At 51.5% G+C, this 20,434-nt stretch overlaps 2 protein-coding genes across 2 annotated transcripts in view; both read right to left on the reverse strand.

Annotated features, from left to right (window-relative positions):
* The window catches only part of SCRG1 (stimulator of chondrogenesis 1), a 133,034-nt gene extending 127,107 nt beyond the window's left edge, over nt 1–5,927 (reverse strand). The window contains exon 1 of the mRNA XM_054485677.2: nt 5,761–5,927. The gene's annotated coding sequence lies outside the window, so the exon portion shown is untranslated. The remainder of the gene's footprint in view (nt 1–5,760) is intronic.
* Nucleotides 5,928–13,280: 7,353 nt separating this feature from the next.
* On the reverse strand, nt 13,281–17,004 carry HAND2 (heart and neural crest derivatives expressed 2). The gene is made up of 2 exons (XM_054485679.2): nt 15,508–17,004; nt 13,281–14,148 (listed from the first exon to the last, which is right to left on the reverse strand). The coding sequence occupies exons 1-2, from the start codon at nt 16,060–16,062 to the stop codon at nt 14,050–14,052; spliced, it is 654 nt and encodes a 217-aa protein (XP_054341654.1). The 5' UTR covers nt 16,063–17,004; the 3' UTR covers nt 13,281–14,049.
* Between the last annotated feature and the right edge of the window lie 3,430 nt (nt 17,005–20,434).

The following is a 20,434-nucleotide window of genomic DNA, read 5'->3' on the forward strand; positions in this document are numbered from 1 at the left end:
ATGCCTGGAGTCTATCAAGTCTACACATAGTTATTATACTGCAAAATTTGTCTCAATTGTTTTGTGATAAATGTGTATTTCCCAATCCCCCACCTCCTTCCATTATAACCCATGTGAACCATCTATGGACTAGAACATAGCAAAAAACCTCTCTATGGTAGGAGAAAATGTATTTATTACTTATATGATGCAGACAATGTAGACCTTTTCATTTTGAGTTGGAGAGAGGGGACACACAAAAATTGAGGAGCCACATTCCCACAATTCTAGACAGAATTTGATCTCACTTTTTTACTTCTTTTATTTCTCTTTCTCCCTTTTTTCTTATTATTTGTCCTCATCCACAGAGAAAAGACAATCCAATTTGGAGTCCTAGGGATTGATTATTCCACATGTGCCTCTATCTTCTCTTTCCCAGATATTGAAATTACAGTCAGGTGGAATCTCACACCTTGCCCAAATTGTATTTGGTGTGAGGCTCTTCAAAGCTTCCAAGACACCCTCCTTTTCCTCTCCCCCTATCAGCGGAACAGATACAACTGGAGCAACCTGCATTATTCTAGAACCATAGAGATGATATTTCTGTTTGCTTTTCTACTCATTAGGAAGCTCTGAGAGGAGGCATAAGAAATGAATCACAGTGGGTGAGGAAACTGGAGAGACTTTAGTGGGTGAGGAAACTGGAGAGACTTTTCACATGTACATTTTGGGTATTTTTAAACCATGAGAATTACTGCCTGTTCATGAAAAATTAACCTGATTAGAATATATATGAGAGAGTTGATGCTAAATATATTCACACATAATACCACATATTGAGGAGGAGGATGTTACGTACTGAAGATATGGGATTGAAAAACATGCAATAACTTTCTGTTTTGCTCAATGGGTCATAAGTTGAAAATCAGACTAGAAAATATTTGTTCACAGAAGTACAAAATCCTAGGTGAGGCAAAATGCACACTATTCCTCTCCTCCCTCATCTTCCCAAATGGGTAGACTTGTCAGTTTAAAGCCATTTGCTCCTCCAGTTAAGTTCTAGGATCATAGACTTGGAGAACTGGCTGAGCCCTCAGTCCTGAGTGGAAAGGCTAAGCTAGCATACAATTGAAAAGAAAGATTGACGTTGTCTAATAGATGTTTGAAAATGGACTTTTTGTTGTTGTTGTTGTTACTAAGAGGACAAGATCTTTCCCTAGAAATGGCTGCCTCTCAGAGCACTCCTGTTCACATACATCCTATTATACTTTAGCAGCCTGAGCAGTTTGCTCCCTTCCCAAGGCTTTACCTAGGTGTAAAAGTTCTTGTTACTCATGAACTTTAAGTTTAAATAAAAAAGGGGGGAGTAATGATGTAAACTCCTTTCATGATGTAAACTCAGAAACAAAGGGATCAACTAAGCAGGGTGTGGAACAATCGACCCCTTCTACCCATAGGTCATTAAATGGCTGCTGGATGCCAAAAAGATTTTAAGCTAGAACTGTTTTCCTTTTCAAGAAATATGCAAATAAACAAATAAATTCTACCAAAGGATAGAGCTCTTCAGCTCATTCTTTTGTTTATTTCTCCTGCAGCTTTTCCTGTTGCATAGTCCCAGCTAATAAACAACTTAAGCCACTCTTACAGCAAAGGTCAAATTGCAAAATAAGAGACTTAACTGTCTTGTTTAAAGGTATGCTATATATAAAATCACAAGGCAATAATATCTATTCTATCCTTTTGTGGCAATAAACAGACCCTCCCCAAAACACAAGATCAGATGGCCTTTTCCCACAAAGCCAGGTGGTTAACAATAGGATTTCCAAAGGGCACTCATTTATGTTGGAAACTGATAGGCATTTCACATAGTGACCAGGAGAAAGAATGGGTCAATGTTTGTAATACCCAAAAAGGTGGCAACTGGGGGAAACGGTGGGGCAGGAAGGAAATGGAAGGGAGTTGAAAGCATCCTTGGTTTCCCCAGCTGTTTGCAGAAGTTGGAACATATGGTGCCAGGATTTTTCCAAGATGACAAGGGATAGAAAGTAAAATTATTCCCCCCACCAGCCCCCCGCCCACCAAAGAATGCCTTCCAACAAATAAAGATGTATTCTCAGTTTGGAGACTTTTCTCCTTCCACAGGAAATGAGCAGAGGTCACTTAGAACCAATTCTCATCGTTTAGTAAAAATAACAGGGTGATAATAGAAGCAACAAAAGGAGTCAAGGTGTTTGTGCTAAAAAAAACTTCAAGTTCAGGCCTGGCCTGGAGTGGAAATATCCAAATGGGTTCTTCATATTTCAAGTTTTATAGACAGTCTTTTCCCTAAAGGATATACTTTCATTAGGTCATAAATGCACCAACAGATGAGAGAGGGAAAGAGGGGTGTGTGTGTGTGTGTGTGTGCGTGTGTGTGTGTGTGTGTGTTTGCATGTGGCCAGAATGGCAGGTCAGGCTGTGGGGGGAGGTGCTGGGGCTGTGTGTCACCCACCTGTGCAGGCAGCAGCCAGGGACCACGACTTCAGGTGGCCCTCTGTGCCTAGGCTTCTCCTTGGTTATCTTAGTTCTCAGGTTTCCCGTGGGTTCCACTGAGGCTCCTAATTACTCCAAATCCAGGAATTTACTTGCCTAAAGGCCACAAGAAGTGGGGTGGGGACGTATCTTTTTCAGAGAGTTTGTTAAAAATTTAACTCAGAGAAGTGTATTAGTTGGGGCCTCAGTGCCTGAACTTGGGTAGGAGAAAAATGGGTTGTTTGGCGACTTTCATTTCTCACTGGACCCCAATTCCCCAGATTGGAGAGGTTCACCTCCTTCAAAACCCAAGGGGCCCAACTGGGTGCCCCTCGGGGGCCAATGCTCTTCATCTTCCCACTCCCTGCTCCATGCAAGAGAGGACTTTGCAGACAGAATCGTCCTGACCCGATAGCCACGTAGGCTTCCTTCCGAGCGCTTCCCAAAGTGAGTCTGGGTTTTGCTACCAGTATCAATTAGCCGCTTCTGGCGAGTCCCAGAGAATGTTTAACTCTACAGCTCTGATTCACACTTACAGGTTGGTAGCAGTTTAAAATTATTGTAAAACACCACCCGGATAATATATTTACTTTTTGTCTAGGCCAGATTAGCAAGACACGCGCACATACTCTACGTTAAATCACACCCTGAAACGCAGAGAAAATATTTCAATAGGCATCTGCAGGCGGCAGAGAAGAACTGGAGCAATGATTATTTTCCTCCTTTTTTGATTTTCTGCTTCTAAAGAAAGCACTGGTATCAAGGACGAGTTAGGTAATGCGTATTAAAAGGCAAGCAGGTCGCTCTCGTTTACGCCCAATCATAGTTCATAGTTCAAGGAAAACTGCCTTTAATTGACACCGTGTATATTCCTCTGCTCCTCTCAGGCTGCCCTGGCAGGGACGCCCCAGGAATATTTATTTCTAGGATTGGAAACAAAACAACCAACCCCGTCTACTGCGTAAGAGAGCGTTCCAAGATGGACTGCCGGAGAAAGGCTTTTTGACCCCTGTGGAAATTAGTCATATTGACAGACGCCCAGGGAAGGTAAATTACCCCGCGCGCTGACGTTACGCAGAGGCGCACCGGGTTCCGACTCCACAGCGGCGCCGAGGGGGCCAGAGGCTCCCAGTTCTTCCCCCCATATTTCGACGAAGCCCCACATTGCTTCTCTGGGTCTGGGATCTCAATGTGAAGGGGGCCGAGAGAGCGGTGATAAGGTGCTAGAAAGGAAACGGCAAGAGAAAACCAAAAAAGTGGAGATAAATTCTGTGCGCCGTAGTGCTTAGCAAGCTGGGCAAACGAGACGAAAACGAGCAAAGTCTGCAGGGGAGGGAGAGAGGGAGGAGGCAGGGAAGGAGAGGACCACGCGGCTCCCGGCGCCCAGGCCGCCACTTGGGAGGTCCCGGCCCCAACGCAGGCCGGGCCAACCGTCCCCCCGGGAGGCTCGGGGCTCGGGCGGGGTCACAATTACACCTCGGCTCCAGGCGAGGACTTAAAAACCAAGTGGCGGGGACTGCTGTCTGGAAGCAAGGCCCTGCGGTCATCAGAGGGGGGCCAGGCCCGTGCACAGGAACCTTTTACAAGGCATGTGGGTACAAGAAAAAAAATCAAAATAAACCACTTTCATCCAGCATGGGCAGTGAAAAGAAAAACTGCCTTCCAGAGGGGGCGAGCGGGAGTTTTGAAATTCATTGTGTGTTTTGCCTTTATATAAGGAGTTTTGCGTTTTTTACCGATAACCAAAGGGGGACACGAGGGGGAAGTAACTGCTATTTTTTTTTTTCTGGAGAGGGCTGAAATAAGGGGTTCACCGGTTCTCTCACAATCAGATGGTGTCCCAGGACTGCAAGTAACTGCGTACATCCACACAGCGCATTACACCAGCCTGAGAAGAATCCTTGCGTAACCGGATTGTTTTTGGTATAAAATAGGGCCTAACGGTCCCACCTGTTTTCTTTTTAAAAACTGAGTCTGTGGAGGGGGCTTATTGGAAAGCATCAAAAGTGTGGAATCTGATTTTCTGATTTTACCGGAGATTGGACTGGAGGTCTTCTTTACTAAGAGTAACAGGCATAGCCACAAAAGAGCCTGGTCTGGTCGCAAAGTGAAGGCAAAACTAGTGTGGGCCCCTAGCCTCGCCGCCCCGGCCCTGGGAATGCAAAAGGCGAAAGCGCCCTCCTGGGCTGGGCCAGAGCGAGAGCGAGTGACGAGCTCCTCCCGGACCTCGGGCCTAGCTTCGGAGGTATTTTTAGCTCCTCTCTCTGCTCCCCAGAGGCTCTTTTGTAAGCTCAACAGAGGCTCTGCAAACTGCCCTCACCCCGAAGGGCTGTGGGAGGAGGAGGCTGCCCTAGTATCTTGAAGAAAAAAGAAATTGCCCATCTTTAAGTTAAAACAATATTCGCTCTCTCTAGGCTCCCCTTCTGTTCTCTCGTTTTTTTCGCCCGCAGGGAACACTCCAAGTTCCACAGTAAAAGAGGACCGGGAGGGCAGGAATGGGTGGGGCCTGGAAATCAGCTCCGAAACTGGGTGCGGCACACCTTCCTCTGCCTTTCTGCCTCTCTCCCGGCCACTGCTGCTCCACGGGAGCCAGTCTTGGATACCTAGCGTGGGGGACAAGGGGACGGGAGGAGTCTCGGTTGTCTCCAGGTAGGCAGGGAACCCGGAGCATTTATTTAAAGTTACTTATTTTTTTAAAATAAAGGTTTAAAATAAGTCCAAATGTTTCTGCAACAGAGTTTCCAACACACTGTTCAGGAATGCGAAACTCGGGACCCAGACTAGCAATCCCCAAGTGGGTGAATTCTTGCTATGTAGAAACCTGCTCTCCATGCTCCCCTTCTCACCTTGGAAAGGCCTCAGTCCAGCCTTCGGTCTTGGGCCGCAGTCTGGACTTCCGCAGTCCCCCTTCTCCCCATTCCAGACCCTGCTGAGCCCCTGCTGCATCTGGGACCCGCCTTCACCGTTTCCCAATCCCAGCGGTTAGCCCCTGCGCCCCCTTTTCGGTCTCCACTTTGCCGTTCGAAAATGCCCAGGTTGGTGGATCGACCCTCCGCGGAGCCAAGACGGATGGCTGGCAGGAGCAGGTTCAGGAGCCGGGCCAAGGTATTCTCTGCTTCCGCTTTCTGTCCGCTCCCCCCGCCCCGCTCCCCACTTCCCGCCAGCATCTCCCCTTCTCAGCTCAGGAGTGTTTGGCCCATGCGGTCCACCCCGGCTTCCCGAGATACGCTACAGTTGCCCCCACGTCCCGTCCGCCGCGCCCCTACCCACCGGCTTGCCTTCGGGGCCCTTCGGTGCTGTGTAGTCGGCGTGGCGCTGTGAGCTGGGCGAACAGGAACCCCCAGGCCCGCCACGTCTACGCTATTAGCAGCCAGGTAGCCCTGCGGGTCGAAGATGCTCAGAGGAGGAGGAAGTGCAGAGAAAAAATAGAGGAAGGAAGAAAAAAAAAAAACAAAAACACGTAACATACACACACACACTCAAAACCAACTTTGGGGTTGGACTTTTTCAGTTTCACACGAAGAGACTTGGAGTATCTGGAGAAGGTTTTTGAAGACGTTTAGGAGGGAGGGTGAGTTTTCTGCTGAGAAACTCAATCTGCCATACAGTAGCGGCCCCATCTGGGATCTGTCACTGCTGACAGCACCACAGGGCACAGCCGTGATCTTCTGCACAGCCTGCACTCCTCGAAATACCCTCCTTAATCAAAGGATGTCTGCGCGCCTGAGCTCAGCTGACCGCGCCGCCGGGAGCACCAGGGCCGGCAGATTCCACCCCGGCCCGCCCCCTCCCCACGCACACAGCCACGGCCCCTCGCGTCTTCGCGGCACATTAATTAAATGCGGAAAACAGACAGAGGCTGATGTCATTCCTCTCACAAGATCATAAACGTAAAAGAGTCATCCCGTGAGAATCCCTGAAAATGACTTTAATGAATAATTTCAGAGACAGTTATGACTTTGGGTGATTACTGAGCAAGAATATGAAAACCAGATTTGCAAAGCGAAGGCGATGGTCAAGAGGCCTGGCCGTTACTTTCTCCCATTAAAACCGCACCAGCTTTCCTTCTTCGCCAAGTACTAGTTACCAACTGAGGTTGTGTTTTCAGGTTTGCTTCTTCAAAAGTAACAGTCTTCTTTTCCTGCTTTTCTGCCTCATCCTAAAGACAAAAATGTCAGCTCCAGGCAACGACATTAACAACCCACTTTAAATTGAAGGCAACCCCGCACTGTCCTCAGTGGCCATTGGCTTCCATCTTTTTACAAAGGATGGATTTGCTGCCATCTTAGGATCATATCTCTTTTGGCCTCTTCTCTAGGCAATGTATTTAATGAAAGTTGAACATTCTCACTGACCCTGAGTCAGTGCACTGTTTGTTGTAAAGGATCTCAGCTGGTGGGGCAAAAAACAAGTTCCAAACAACCTGCCTTTACAGAAGAGTCTCCCTGACTCTTTAGTTCTGGGTCACCAATGAACTGAAAAATGATTTGGTGCTACATTAAGGAATGATATTTTCAAACACTCCATCTGGCCATGGAGAAGCATCAAGTTGGTTATATCTGGTTGCTCATGCATTAAAAATACTATTTGAGAAAACAACTAGGGTGTTAGTTGTGGAAGTGGCCTGGTGAGTACCCTCTGATCTTTTGCACGAACAGTTTAGCTGCCTGCAAGTCTGTCTTCTTTGCTTGAAAATATAAACTGGGACTCTCTGGGCCTGTGTCCCATGTGGATTTATTCCACTTAATTCAAGAAAAAGTTTGTTTATACTCTGAGCAAGAAAGTATTATAGGCACAAGTGATGTGGAGTTTTCAGTTTGCTTCTTTTTTGCTGTTGTTTCTGTTTGCTTTTGAGCGATCTGAGTGATTTAGAAAACTAATGTGTCTCAGTCGGCTCCACCATTCAGACAGATCATAGAGAACCCACTTACCAGCACTCTAGAAAACTGTACTTTGTGCAGACATTGCCCATTCCTCCCCTTTCTAGAAGCACAGATAGGCCAGAATCCTTCAGTCACTGAGGACACAATTGTCTAAAAGCCTCATTCCCTATCATTAGCCCCCAAACCGCAGAGCTCTTTCTTTCCCTCTTGGCTCCAGATAGGGGTGGGTGGGAGAGGGGACTAGGCTCTCCATGTGACATTTCCCTGACTTGAGAAGAAATGTTTCTTTCTGATTCTAGATTACATGAAGACACTTTGGAGTTGGTGTATAGGGTTTCCTCAAAGAACTGAGGCGACGTGGACTTTTGGGAATTTTCCTCAGTTGGATTCCCTGTTTATTTGTGATACTATTTGTGTCCCCCAAATAGATCTTCTTGTTGCTCCACTCACATCATGAACTGTTTTCCTTTTCCTCTAGTTACATTCACTCTAGCTTCTGACTGAACACTCCACTTGCCCTTTGTAGCCCGTGCAGGAATAAACAGCATCTTCTGGATTTGCTTTGAATCCTTGTGCTGCTCAATGAGTCAGAGGTGTAGGGTTGATCCAATAATACGGCTAATTGTCTCCCTGTAAAGACTTTAAATAATGAGGCCTCTCTTCACCCATCCCCCATTCTCACCATCCTGGACTTCACGCGGGTCATGGAGAAGGTGTCCAGGGTGGGAGGCATGCTGGGTGGGTGTGGCCTCCTTTGGCACAGTGGTTCGGCATCCTCTGGGGGAGATTTTGAAAACTGCAGGCTCCGAGTCGAGCCCCTGACCTGCTGAACCAGAATTTCTGGTGAAGGTAGGGTGAAAACGAGGCTGAATTTGTCATTGTATCAAGTTGTCCGGGGAGTGGAAAGTTCAGGTGTTGGATTAATCCCAGCACCCCTTACTTCAGAAGAGACCAGGCTAGCCCGCAGAACGCTAGGGTCAGAGGTCTGGGGCGTCAGTCAGCCCGTCCAGGAATTATGCAAATATATGCAGCCTCTACTCTGAACACTGGGACGTAGTAGGGGACAAAGCTGCCGCCAGCCGTCCTCGCCCTTGCGAGGTGTCAGTGTTTGCGCCAAGGACAACTCCCTGGAGGGCTGGGGGAAGGGAGGGGCGAAAAAGGGTCCAGGGCTTCAGCTCGCTACGTACTTCAGGGTTTAATAACAGGTGCAAAGGCAGCTACTAAAAGACATCGCATTCTGTAATCAGCTTCTGCCAGGCCGTCCCGCTAAATAGAAACTCCCACAATTTTGGCCCGAGGGCTGTAGGGCGGAGCGGGTGCCAGTGAGATGAGGGCAACCCTAAGAGGTGGCATAAGAGCCTTGCCCCTAAGAGCCACCCCAACCCCATCCGGGGCTTGCACCAGCACCGCCTGGGCCGCAGTTGTTGCCGCAGGGACAGAGCAAAGAAGCGACCGCCTGTGGAAGGCTTTACAGGCGGAATGCTCCAGCCGTAGCGAGTTGGAAAATTTAGAGTGGGGAGGGGGGCAGTAGAGACGTTAACTGGCCCCTCCTCACCCCAAACAAGGAAAACACAAAGTCTTCTGGGCTAAAAATACATATTTATTAAGTCCCTATACGCAGGCGGGCGGCGCGTTCCAGCTGCCGGCCTGGCCCAGGGAGGACTTGGCCGCGCGGCCGCCGATTACACCCAACTCGGCTGGGATGGCTCCGAGCCGTCTGCCCTGACGTCAGCGAGGCCCTGGCCCCGCCGCAGCAAGATAGGCGAGCGCGGCCGGGCGCGGGCGCGGCACTAATCACTCCCAGATGTCCCTAATAGCGGAGATAAAGACCGACAGAGCGGCCGGGAATAAATTTGTAATCAGGGCTCTACCATCTGATCATCAAAGCGGCCCAAATGCCGGGAGAATTTGAAGGGAATGCGTGTGCAGGGGGGTCGCTTGGAGAAAGAGGTGAGGGTGCACTTCGCGATGGGAACTGGCTTCGGCAGTGTAGATCAGGGAGAACAGGGCGAGAGATCTGTAAGTTCGGTGCACGTAAGTCAGATACTCGGTGCTCTTTAACCTCCATTAGCCCTCAGACCGAAGCCGTTTAGCTGTTCCAGGCTGATTGGAGCTGGGCAGACAGTTGCTGTGCGGGAAGCACGCGTTGCGCAGCGGCTGGGTGGTAAGGCGGCGCGCTGAGAACTGTCCGGCCCCCGGAAACGTGAGATTGGTTTCCTCTCCCGGAGTTCTCCCCTCCCCCTTCTTTCTAAACATTTTAAAAACACGTAGTCCGTCTCCCCCAACCCCCATTCCCAGTAGACTTAATCCCAACAGCAATTCATTGCACCGCGGAGCTTCCTCAGGGAGGGGGCTGTTGGAGCCTCCAACCAGGGTCCTAGGCCCCAGTCTGAGAATGACTCCTGGGTTTTTCTCTCCAAGCGATCCGCAGGCTCTGACAGGCCAGGAGTCCCGCGCGTCCGGGAGACTCCTTAGCGCCCCCTCCTCACGTGGAGTCTGGACTCTTAGGAGCTGGGCCCAATGGAGGGAATGGGTACCCTCGGGTCACCAGGGTCCAGATTCGGCCCTCTACGGGGCCCATGCCACAAGCCTCCCTCAAGACCATCTCTGCTTGGCACCCACTAGCCAGCTCCTTTTCCAAATCTAGGAGCCTGGGTGGGACTCACAGGCAGGGAGAACTCAAGGCGGCTGTGGAAAACAAAATCGCGTGCCGCCCGCGCAACATTTGATTAAAGCTTCAGGGCTAACTGAGCGGTTTCTTGCGCTTTGTAGGCCCGCAGTGTATGTTCAGTCCCAGTTTTCCTGGCACCCTTTGCCCTGCTTATGTCCCTTACACACACCTCAGGCCCTTGCAAGTGGCCCGGGTTCTCTCTGCAAATCTGTAGTCTGGGAAGGAACTCCCAGGTCTCGTACTCCCTGCCGCTTTGCATTTGAGCTCAATCTCACCTTTCTCACCCCTTCCTGCGAATTCCAGGTGCGTTCACCTCTCTTGTTCTCTTGCTACTTCACCAATCCGAGTGGGAGACTAGGTCTCCAATTCACGCCAAGCTGGGGCAGCGGCTAGCAGAGTCTGGTCGAAGGAATTGAACCAGCCTGCACTCCCGACACACGCACAAGTGCTTTCTAAGAGGCCCCCAGGCTGCGCTCCCTGGCACGGCTGCTACACTCACCTCATCACAACCAAGCAGCCTGCTGCTCCTACACCTAAGGAGGCAGCCCGGACCCAGAGGTCCACCATTCCTAGATGCCTGGGCCTGCTGGCTAACCCATCCCGAAAGCTGGAGCTTGCTGTCTCGGCCTGGAAAAGCCCTTTAAGTTGCTGTCGGTGCCCAGGCAATTGGGAGCAGGGCCTCCACTCTGCAGTTTTTCAGATTGCTTCCCAAGCTGAGAAGGGGTCTGCACACACACACACACACACACACACACACAGTCTACAACTGGCCAAGCCTTTGCCCCCTCCGGTGCTCCAGGGTTATCAGGCGCTTGGCCTGCACAGCGGTCTGGGGCAGAGCCCTGACAGCCAGATCTACCATCAATTTACCTTCCGCCGCCGCAGCTTCCCATTTAGCTTTTAACGTCAAATCCTACATTTTTGTCGGCTCCGGCCTGTCTAGAACGCTTGTGATTTCCCTGCAGGAGTGATTGCTCTTAACAAAATGGCAGCAACCACATTATCCGAGCAATTAAAACAGAGGCCTTTTAGTCGGTCCCGCAAGTAGAGGCTTGGAAAATTTTTTTAAACAAAGAAGAAAAAGTTAAAAGAGAAATAAGTGTTGGAAGAGAAAAGCATGGAAGCTCAGAAGAAACGTCTGCCCAGTACGCCTTTCACTTCCTGGGACTTGACAACCTGGGGCGGGGATGTTGGGTGGCTGAGAGCGGCTGGGGTGACAGCTAATCTGGGGTGTCCTGCCGGTTGAAGCATCTGGTCAGTTGGGGTGTGCCTCTGGTTAGGGGGTTCAGCCACCTGCAGTGTCAGGCAGCTGGGCATTCTGCCGTCTGGGGTGTCGGGTCTGCTGGGTGTCTGGCTGGTTAGGGTTTCTGGCGAGTTGAAATGGCAGGGCTGGTGGGGTGACCAGGCCTAGTGCTGCTGGCCCTGAGGAAGAGGAGGCAGGCTGTGCTTGGCCGGGGCCAAAGAAGAGCGCAGGTTTAAAAAGCAAGTGTATTAGCAAGTTTCTCCGTAGCAATGGTGCGCCAGGGTCTTTTGGTTTCCCTCTGTTGTTTAATAAGCCAGAGAAAGTGTTAAATCTGCAGAAGTGCCTTAAGGCCCAGATGGCGGAGACCAGCTACCCAAGGTGCAGAGAAGCGTAGGTGCATGGTGAAGATAACTCCTCTCCGATTCCTGTTTTTAAAACCTCACCTCCTCCGCCACTGTTTACTCCAACACTTTGGTAGGCTCTTTTCTTCCACGTCTAGGACCTGATGGCTTTCTCCTGAGCAGATTAAAATAAAGACGCGGAAGACAACTGGAAACAGGAGAGGGAGGGAACCACTCGATCAAACTCAGGAGGATTGGGAGAGCAACAGAAAATCAGGGCGCGCCTCCCCCACACCTCCTCCCCGTGCTATAAACAAAGGCAAGTGTCTGTAAACACAGCCCCGCGCCCACCAGGTCGGCCCAGCGCCGGCTGACCCAAGGGGAGAAAGTTCAGATCGCTTTGGCCGAGTTGTTCTAACCCCTCGCCCTCGCGTTGTCAGCCGTCCGCAGAAGTCCGCAGAGCCTCTAGCTTGTCTCTCCCTGGGCACTTCTGAATTCGCCCACGCCGGGTCTGATTCGGCCTGCTGCAGGCAGAGGGGTCATAGCGGACACCAGCTAGGCGTGGGAACCCTTGGGACATCGCGGGAGGGTCTGTGCCCGAGGCCAAGTTGCGAACATCACCCTGAGGATGGGTTCCAGGATGGAAACCCTCTGGCAAGCCTCTCCAACACCAGATTTATATACGCGGCGTTTCATGAAACAAACCACTTTTTAATACGGTTCACCTTTCTCTCTCCTCCTCCCACTCCCTTCCAAAATCCCTCCCAGCCTCCTCCCCCATTCCCGCAGCCTGCACAGGCACTTTAGTTTCTCCGGTTTCTAGAGCTGAGATTCAAGCTTCCGCCAAGGCTGCAGGCAAAGGAGGCCGCTGAGACTTTCTTCTGGGACGAGCTGGGACTAAGGGAGCCCAAAGACCCAACAGGGAGAGATCCCGGGTCCCGGGCTGCCAGTAGTCCCGGGAGGGTGTCGGTTGTTCCGCTGGGCTGCGGCCGGGAGGACTTCAGACACCGCACAGTTAATATTGAGTTCCCTGTAACTCCTTGTAAATCTAACCCGCCCCTCGCCCCCCTTTAAATCCGTGGTCTTGTTCACGATTTCTTACTTGACGTAAAATTCCTTGTTACCTAATCATGGACTTTTTGAAAACTCCCTCCACCCCCCTTTCCTGCCTGCGCAGATGAGAAGCCCCCCCGTATAGAATACAAGCAAAATCCTCTCCTCTCTTTTCTTTTTCCTTTTTTTTTTCTTGGATGAAAGCCCCATAGTTTGAATTAAACACCCCAGACTAGTTCCCGTTGCAGCAATAATGCCGGGGTTCTCCTCACATCTCCACCAGAAACACACTCTCCAAACAAAAACTGACGGCCTCACGAAATGGCTCCTGATTGATTTCAGGAAAGCAAGAGCACCTTTACACCTTCTGATCGAACTGCCGGACTGGGTTCTCCAGCCCAGATCTTCCTTCTAGAGACTACTCAGCGTTCTCCAGCTGGGGGAAGAGGGAAGGAGACACCACGCCGACAAAGCCCAGACCATTTGCAGGGTTTGTAACAAGGACACTTCTCTTTGAGAGCACCTCCTCCTCCTGCATAGACCGCAGGTCAGGTTGACTGGTTGGAACCACTGAGTCTTTAAAATAAAGTTAGAGGCAATCATGATAATTTAGTTTACTTCTGAATATTTTAAATATTATGAAAACAAGTATAACAGCTTTGTTTTCAAAACTCTTTTGAGGTATCAACCATTAAAAGATTAGGGTTTTTGTAAAAAAAAAAACACAGTGGTTTATTGAATACTTACAACGTTTACACCTTCAATATTAATTAAATTTCATTTAGTTTTAGAGGACGGAAGTGCACAAAACAAGTGGCTGTTGGAAACATCTTCAAAGAGGGAACGACCACAGATGAACGGACAGCACTAGATACCGACCCCAACGGAAATGTTAGCGGCCCTGTTTTCAGCTTTGAAATAAAACTTTATAATACCCAGGAATATTTATATCCAAGTATTAAAGATACACTTCACAAACGCACTAGTGCCCACTGTCTTTATCTGGAAGGGGTTGGGTAGGTTGGCGGGGGGCAACGCTGGTGTCTACACAGCCAAGAGGGAACATTCACGCAACAGAATCTACGAGACGACGGGATCCCTTACCACACGGGAGTGTCCTCTTCATATTAAAATATGGAATGCTTTTCTTCAAATATCCACTTTTTTTTTGGAGGGGGAGACGGGGAGCGGATGCCTCAAAGGGGGTCAAAGAGAGGGGAAGGAAATTGCACATAAATAAACCGGATGATTCCAAATGCAAGGAGTCCTCAGAGCGGAGCGCGGACGGCTTTTCAGGAGTCCTGGGTCTGCATCTGGCGCCTTGGCCCCGGCTCACTCGCGCTCTCCTCCTCCTCCTTCTCCTCCTCCTCACTGCTTGAGCTCCAGGGCCCAGACGTGCTGCGGCCAGCCCGTCCGGCCTTTGGTTTTCTTGTCGTTGCTGCTCACTGTGCTTTTCAAGATTTCGTTCTGGACAGAGGGAAGGCGAGGGCGAGAAAAGTGGAAAGAGAAATTCAGAGAGGATACCTGGTTCCACACCAACCTGGCGCTTCCTGGGCTGGAGGAGACAGTGAACCAGAGAGGAAAGGATACGATGGGGGAGTCCCAGCCCCTGCAGAGAAGCTACAAAGGTTAGCGCTACGCTAGTCGGCGGGGAGGCCTCCGCGCTGCAGCGCTCAACTACAGGATCCACAAGTTTATAAACAACCTCCCGTTTTCGAGTCGTTTATGGAGGAGCGGGGGGCCTTTTCTCTTACTCCAGATGTAGGGGCGGGAGCTGGAGTCGGCGCTAAGTCTGGTTTCTCTGTTTTCATTAGCAATCCTAGATCCACATCTAGGAAAACTAGGGCGAAGGAGCCTCTGTTTCGGCCTGGGCCTCTCGGCCAGAGGCTCTCGGCCTCCAGCTCAGCAGTGCCTCTCCTCCAAGGCTTCTGAAATCTCTGGTTATTCGGGAGGTCACTCGATTATGCAGCCACCAAAGGGCTGCAGGGGCCAAAGAAGAAAAATTCGACAAATGCAATTATTTTCCGGGCCTTCGTGGACATAGCTCTATCCTGCACCACCGTCCTGTGGGCACTTGGCAAGAATCTGAGAAAATTTTAAGCGGCTCAATTTACTTTCGTGTTATTTTTAATAACAATGACCATAGTAATGCCTTTTCCCCCTTAAAATATACAGGCTCATTCAAATAAAATTAGAAATGCCAATGGAATATATTCATCTGGGAAATTACATTTTAACGTCATAGCCAAGGAAAAATTGGAGCTGTATTTTGAAGTCAAAAGTACTTATTTTATGTTTACCATTACGTCTTCCGGGGATAGTATGAGAACAACCACAAAACTCAGGGCTCAGTCTCAGTGGCAGCCTCCCTTTGGGAGTGGGGTAGGGGCTGCGATCAATAGTAAAATAATTGGAATCAAGGGCTTCTTCGAGACTTATTCTGGAAAAATCTGAAAGCAAGATCGGATTGGAGGCCAAAAGAAGGGTCTAACAGACACGGGGTGAGGCGTCCAGACCAGTGCGATCGCGATCGATCGCGACCCAGAGTTTTCAAGGTCCGTCCTAAGTACTAGGGGAGCAGCGATAACCCGGAGGTAAGATCACCAGCGCAAAGCATCCCTAACCTTCTCCTCCTCCTGCTGACACCCTCCCCTCACTCTCTGCTTGTGTCGGAAGCCATCCTTACACAACCTGGTGCAAACAACCTTGGCGCGGGACGCAGCCAAAGAACACGAGATGCCATTTCTCAGCCCAGCTGGAAAGAGGCCGGGAGCACCCGTTCTCTGACCCCCTCAGCCCCACCGCCTGCCGCCCCCTGGTACTGACCAGCTCCTTCTTCCTCTTCTCCTCTTTCACGTCGGTCTTCTTGATCTCTGCCTTGAAGGCCTCCGCCTCGCCATTCTGGTCGTCCTTGGCCAGCAGGTCCATGAGGTAGGCGATGTAGCTGGTGGCCAGGCGCAGGGTCTTGATTTTGGAGAGTTTGGTGTCTGCGGGTACGTTGGGGATGCACTCGCGCAGTTCGGCGAAGGCGCTGTTGATGCTCTGAGTCCTGCGCCGCTCCTTGCGGTTGGCGGTGCCTCGGCGCTTCACCGGGCGCGGCCCCCCCAGGCCCGGGGGCCCGGCGCCCGGCGGCACCCCCCCGTAATGGGAGTGGTCCAGGCCGGCGGCGCCGCTGGCATACTCGGGGCTGTAGGACAGGGCCATGCTGTAGTCGGGGGGCGACATCTCGGGGTGGCCGATGAGCCAGCCATGGAAGTAGGGGTTCTCCTCATGGCTGCAGCGGCTGGCGGCGGCGGCGGCAGCTGCGGCGGCGGCGGCGGCAAACGGGTAGCCCTCGTGGTGCACCACCGGGTGGTGGGGAAAACCGCCTACCAGACTCATTTCGCCCTCCGCGCCCCTCCACGCGCCCCAGCTTGCGCGCAGCCCCGCCGCGCCCTCGGCCCGGGCCCCTGCCTCAGCGCTCGGCGTCCTCCCCCACCCCCCACCCCCCAGCCCCCGGGCGCCCGGGCCCGCCCGGCAGCCGCAGAGGGGGCTGCTGCAGCCCGGGCCCCGTCCCCCCGCCTGGCCAGCCGGGCCCGCCTCAGCAGCGCTGCGGCCGCCGGCTCCCCATGGGGCGCGGCGAGCTGGTCCTGGCACCGTGCGCCCCTGGCCGCCGCCGCCGCCGCCGCCGGTTCCCGCCTTGCTCCACGGCCCGCGCTTCGGCTTTTGCTTCCCGGGCTGCTGCGCGGAGGCAGAAATCTCTCGTGCTCATACAAAGGTGCCGGGGCTCCCGTGAGGCTGCTGCGCGGAGTCTCGGGAATCCAAGCCCGGGCCGCGGTCCTGGCACCGAAGCTAACCCGGAATCCAGGGGCGAGTCTGAGCCGCTGCTGGAGGAGCCAGTCCAGCTGTGCCGGGGGGCGGCGGGGTCGACTGCTCACTGCAAAGCTACCTCCGTGCGACCCTTCCCTTCCCGCCTCTTCCCCTCCCCCCACCAGCCCGATCTGGGTTCTTGGGCGCTTATTGTTTTAATGAAATTTTTGGTTGTTGTTGTTTTGGTCCTTAAATGTGATTTTAGCTGGGAGTAACGTGTCCTCGCTCCTCTCGGGCTCTCTCGGAGGGTTTTCAGAGAGGTCTCAGTGCATCCATTTTCTCAGATCCTCTCCTTTCGGGGCAAGGATCTGGGGCCCTGAATGAGCCTTGGAGCTCGAAGGCCGCGGCTCGGGCTCTCGGAGGGCTCTGCACGGTGGCCGAGGAAGCTCCGGGGTGACGGCGGTGGTTCTCCTGGGCTGGACGACGTGAGGGGAGCAAGCGGATTTTCCCAGCAAGATCTCCATGTACAGCTACATCTTTAGGGCCGCTCGGGTTAATATATGTCGTCAGAAGCTCCTCACGCCAATCCCGGGGCGGCAGGGGCGGTGCCTCGAGCTCTCGGCAATAAAACTTTTTGATGTTCAGGTTGCTAATTGCCGAGGTCCTCTTCCAGGATTGGCTACCTCCTCATAACCATAAGATAATTAAAACTTGGCGGGGGGGGGGGGGCAGGGTTAAAAAAACTTTTTTTTTAATCAGTCAGAGGATAATGCAAGTGTTTAACAGATGCTTCACTATTAAAATATTTTCCCCCCAAGTCTCAAATATTGAAGAATCTCTAACCAGGTACAGTATCACTCTGCTCTCTTTTCTGGTTGAAAAGAAAGAAAGAAAGAAAACGCAGGTATTGCTTTTCGAAGTGCTTTGTAGGTAATCGAGGTAAGAAAATATACGCAGGCAGCCTCTTACAATTTTATGCAGGGGCGCCGGGAGCCTCGTGGCGGGCGGTGGGGGCCCCCACAAAGGCGCGGCTGGGAGCTGGCGCTCTTTACCCCAGCAGGGACAAGGAGCGGCTGGAGAAGGGTGTTTCTTTGACCCGTTTACAGGCTCGAAACGCCGGTCTCAGTGACTATTGAGTTACCCACCAAGTTACCCCGGTTAGAGCTGTTTGGGGTGGCTCACGTTATTGCGGCAAACTTTGGAGATGACGGCTGAGTCCTCTGGGCAAACATGTCAAGCCGATTGTAAATGCTGTTATTTCCACATCCTTCAGGGACACCAGTCCCAACGAAGACCTTGGGCGATTTCAAAGTGCGGGCACCTCGATTCCCCGAATCTGTAGTGTGGCTGGTATCGGTGTTTCCCTGGTTTAACTAGCCTGCTTGGTAAGTAACTGAATATTTTTTACGGCGTGTTCAGAGCTTATTTTCCAGTTTTTATGAACAAACATATAAATATATCTCTGCATTCCTGCCTCCCTCATAAAAGCGGGCATCTGTGGAAAGCAGGTTTAGTTATCGGAGGGGAACCATTAAACGCCAGTTTAAGAGGCAGGCCGGGAGGACGGCTCGTGGATGTTTAGACTGCCGGCCTTGGTGATCTTGAACGCATTACAACGGAAAATGGATCTCCACTTGTAAGTCACCGGGCCGCGGGGCACCCCGGCCGCAGCGCCCGTGTGGCATGAGCTTCTTGAGAAGGCTCACGTGTGGCGAGGGCGGGTGGTAAATGGCAGGAGCTGAAATCACCCCAGGCTTGGCCCCAAGCAGAGAGGGGAGGCTGATGTGTGTATGCAGATTCCACCCGAAGGAGTTCGGTGTGGAAAACGGTGTCAACAGGAGCCCGCGGGCTGTAAATTAGAGCGAGGCGAGGGCCTGCGGCGCCAGCGCGGGACGGGGAGGCCTGGGGCTTGCCGCTGGTCAGGCCAGGGTAGCTCAAGGGAGACCAAAGACTCCACCTTGGGCATCGCCCTTTGGAGGCGGGCAGAGTCCGGCCACAGGCCACAAAGCGATCCCCATCCGAAGGACTCCACAAGGACAGTCCTTTCCTTGCTCACCGCCGACAAAGTGGTTGGGGCTGGAAGGCGAGGTCAGTGCGAATGGAGGGCGCCCAACTTCGGTTTTGCAGTTGACTCTGTGCTCGGGCTCTGCCCTCCACTAGCCGTAGAGTCTTGGGCAGCAGGATTGAGAAATATATATATTCAGGTTTGCCGCGGCTGGGCGGTAGGAGACAGGGACTTAAAAGCCCAGGATAAGAGTGGGTACGGGGCCCATTCTTTTTCTAGGTAAGGGGTTAACATCCTTGAACGTCCCCAGACAAGCGTCTTAAAGCATTGAACCTAGAATAGGGATTAACTGAAACTAGGCTCGTTGGTAAGCGCCAGGGGATTGCAGTTGAGCTCAGAACAAAATAGTGACCTACCGCTCTAAACCCCCAACTTGCGTGGGTCTGCAGTTTTGAGCACAAGGAGAGCCTTTTAAAGACCTGGTTCTTCAAGGAAAGAATACAGGTAGTGTGGTTGGGGGGTTTGTTTACATTTTCACCCGGAGGCAAACCCCGAATGTGTAAATACTGGTAGTTCAATTCTCTGATATTTGATACGTTTTTGAAAACTCTGTTTATAAAAACACATTTAGGCCTTGGGAGCAGGTAGACAAAATAAGATTGCACTGGGGCTGGGAACATATAAAAATTCAGGGAAATTAGTTGGTTGGCTGCTTTCAGACCCAAAGGGAGTTTTGGGAATTGAAGGGAGGAAGAAGAGTCCAGAGGAGGGCTGAGTTGGGGATTGAGATCCTCTGTCCACCAGAGACCAGCGGTGAGTGGCCTCACTTTTGAAAGCTTCAGAACTTGCCACATTTAGCTTTTCTCATGCTTTTAATTGAAACAAACAAACAAACAAACAAACAAAAATGAATGAATTACCTCGTGGCCCCGGATAGCATTGCAAGTGGTAAAGGAAATGGGCAACATGGTACAGAAAAAAGAAATCATAAAAGATGCTAATCTGAACATCAGTTCTCACTCACAGTGTCATCATAACTGATGTGGTCCGAGGGCCTAAGACGTGATGTAGCTCAGAAACCCAAATCCAGAGGCCACTGCCTTAGAAAGGTGGCTTGATGAGAGGGGACAAATGGGTAAACCCTAGTGGTGTCCCCAACTGTAGTAACTGACTCAGGGAGGCCAGGCTGGCCCTGACTGGTTGAGCTCTACCCTGAATGCACCAACACATCCACTTTTCTCTTGCAGTGTCCTTTGGCCTGTTTTGTTCCAGGTTTTCCGGATACTGGGTTAGCCTGCTCCTTTGGGAAGTTGTGAAGCAAGGATGCCACCTCAAGTTTGCCCCCAATTTAGGTGTCCTGGGCATTCTGGTGGTAGTGATGGAGGTGGTGGCAGTGGTGGCGATGAAGGAGAGGGTGGTGTTGGTGATGAGAGGGAAAGTGGGAGAAGAAAGGGAGAAAGGCACAGTCCCTGACTTTGATGTCAGCATGGGGACCCCACTCCTGGGCTGCACAAGTGTAGCTGCTGATGCACATGTTCTAAGTACTCAAAGGCCCAGGGAACTGGCTTGCTGGGGACTCCTCTGGGTGCCTGTGGAGGAATCCTAGCTAGGAGTGCTTCTCTGCCTCTCCTCAGAGGCTGAGGGCTGAGCCAAAACCACCCTTACTCGTGTCCAGAAACTGCTTCACAAGGAGGCAGCCCAGGTTTGGGTGAGTGTTTGGGATTCTGTGCCTTCATTGTAGCTGATGGTGCACCTACTGTACTGCACATGTCATCTGCCTTCAGCCAAATAGACAGAATCAGGTTCAAGCATTTATTTTGCTCCTCATATCTCTTGTCTCTTTGCCGTCACTACTACTGCTTTCCCTGGAAAAAGACTGAAAGAGCACCAGAGAGGCTGAACATGGCCATGCAAACATTTTGGTCTTGTGAGATATTATACTTGAAAAAATCAATCTGG

Source organism: Pongo pygmaeus, chromosome 3 (assembly GCF_028885625.2).
Source record: "Pongo pygmaeus isolate AG05252 chromosome 3, NHGRI_mPonPyg2-v2.0_pri, whole genome shotgun sequence".
Taxonomy (NCBI): Eukaryota; Metazoa; Chordata; class Mammalia; order Primates; family Hominidae; genus Pongo; species Pongo pygmaeus.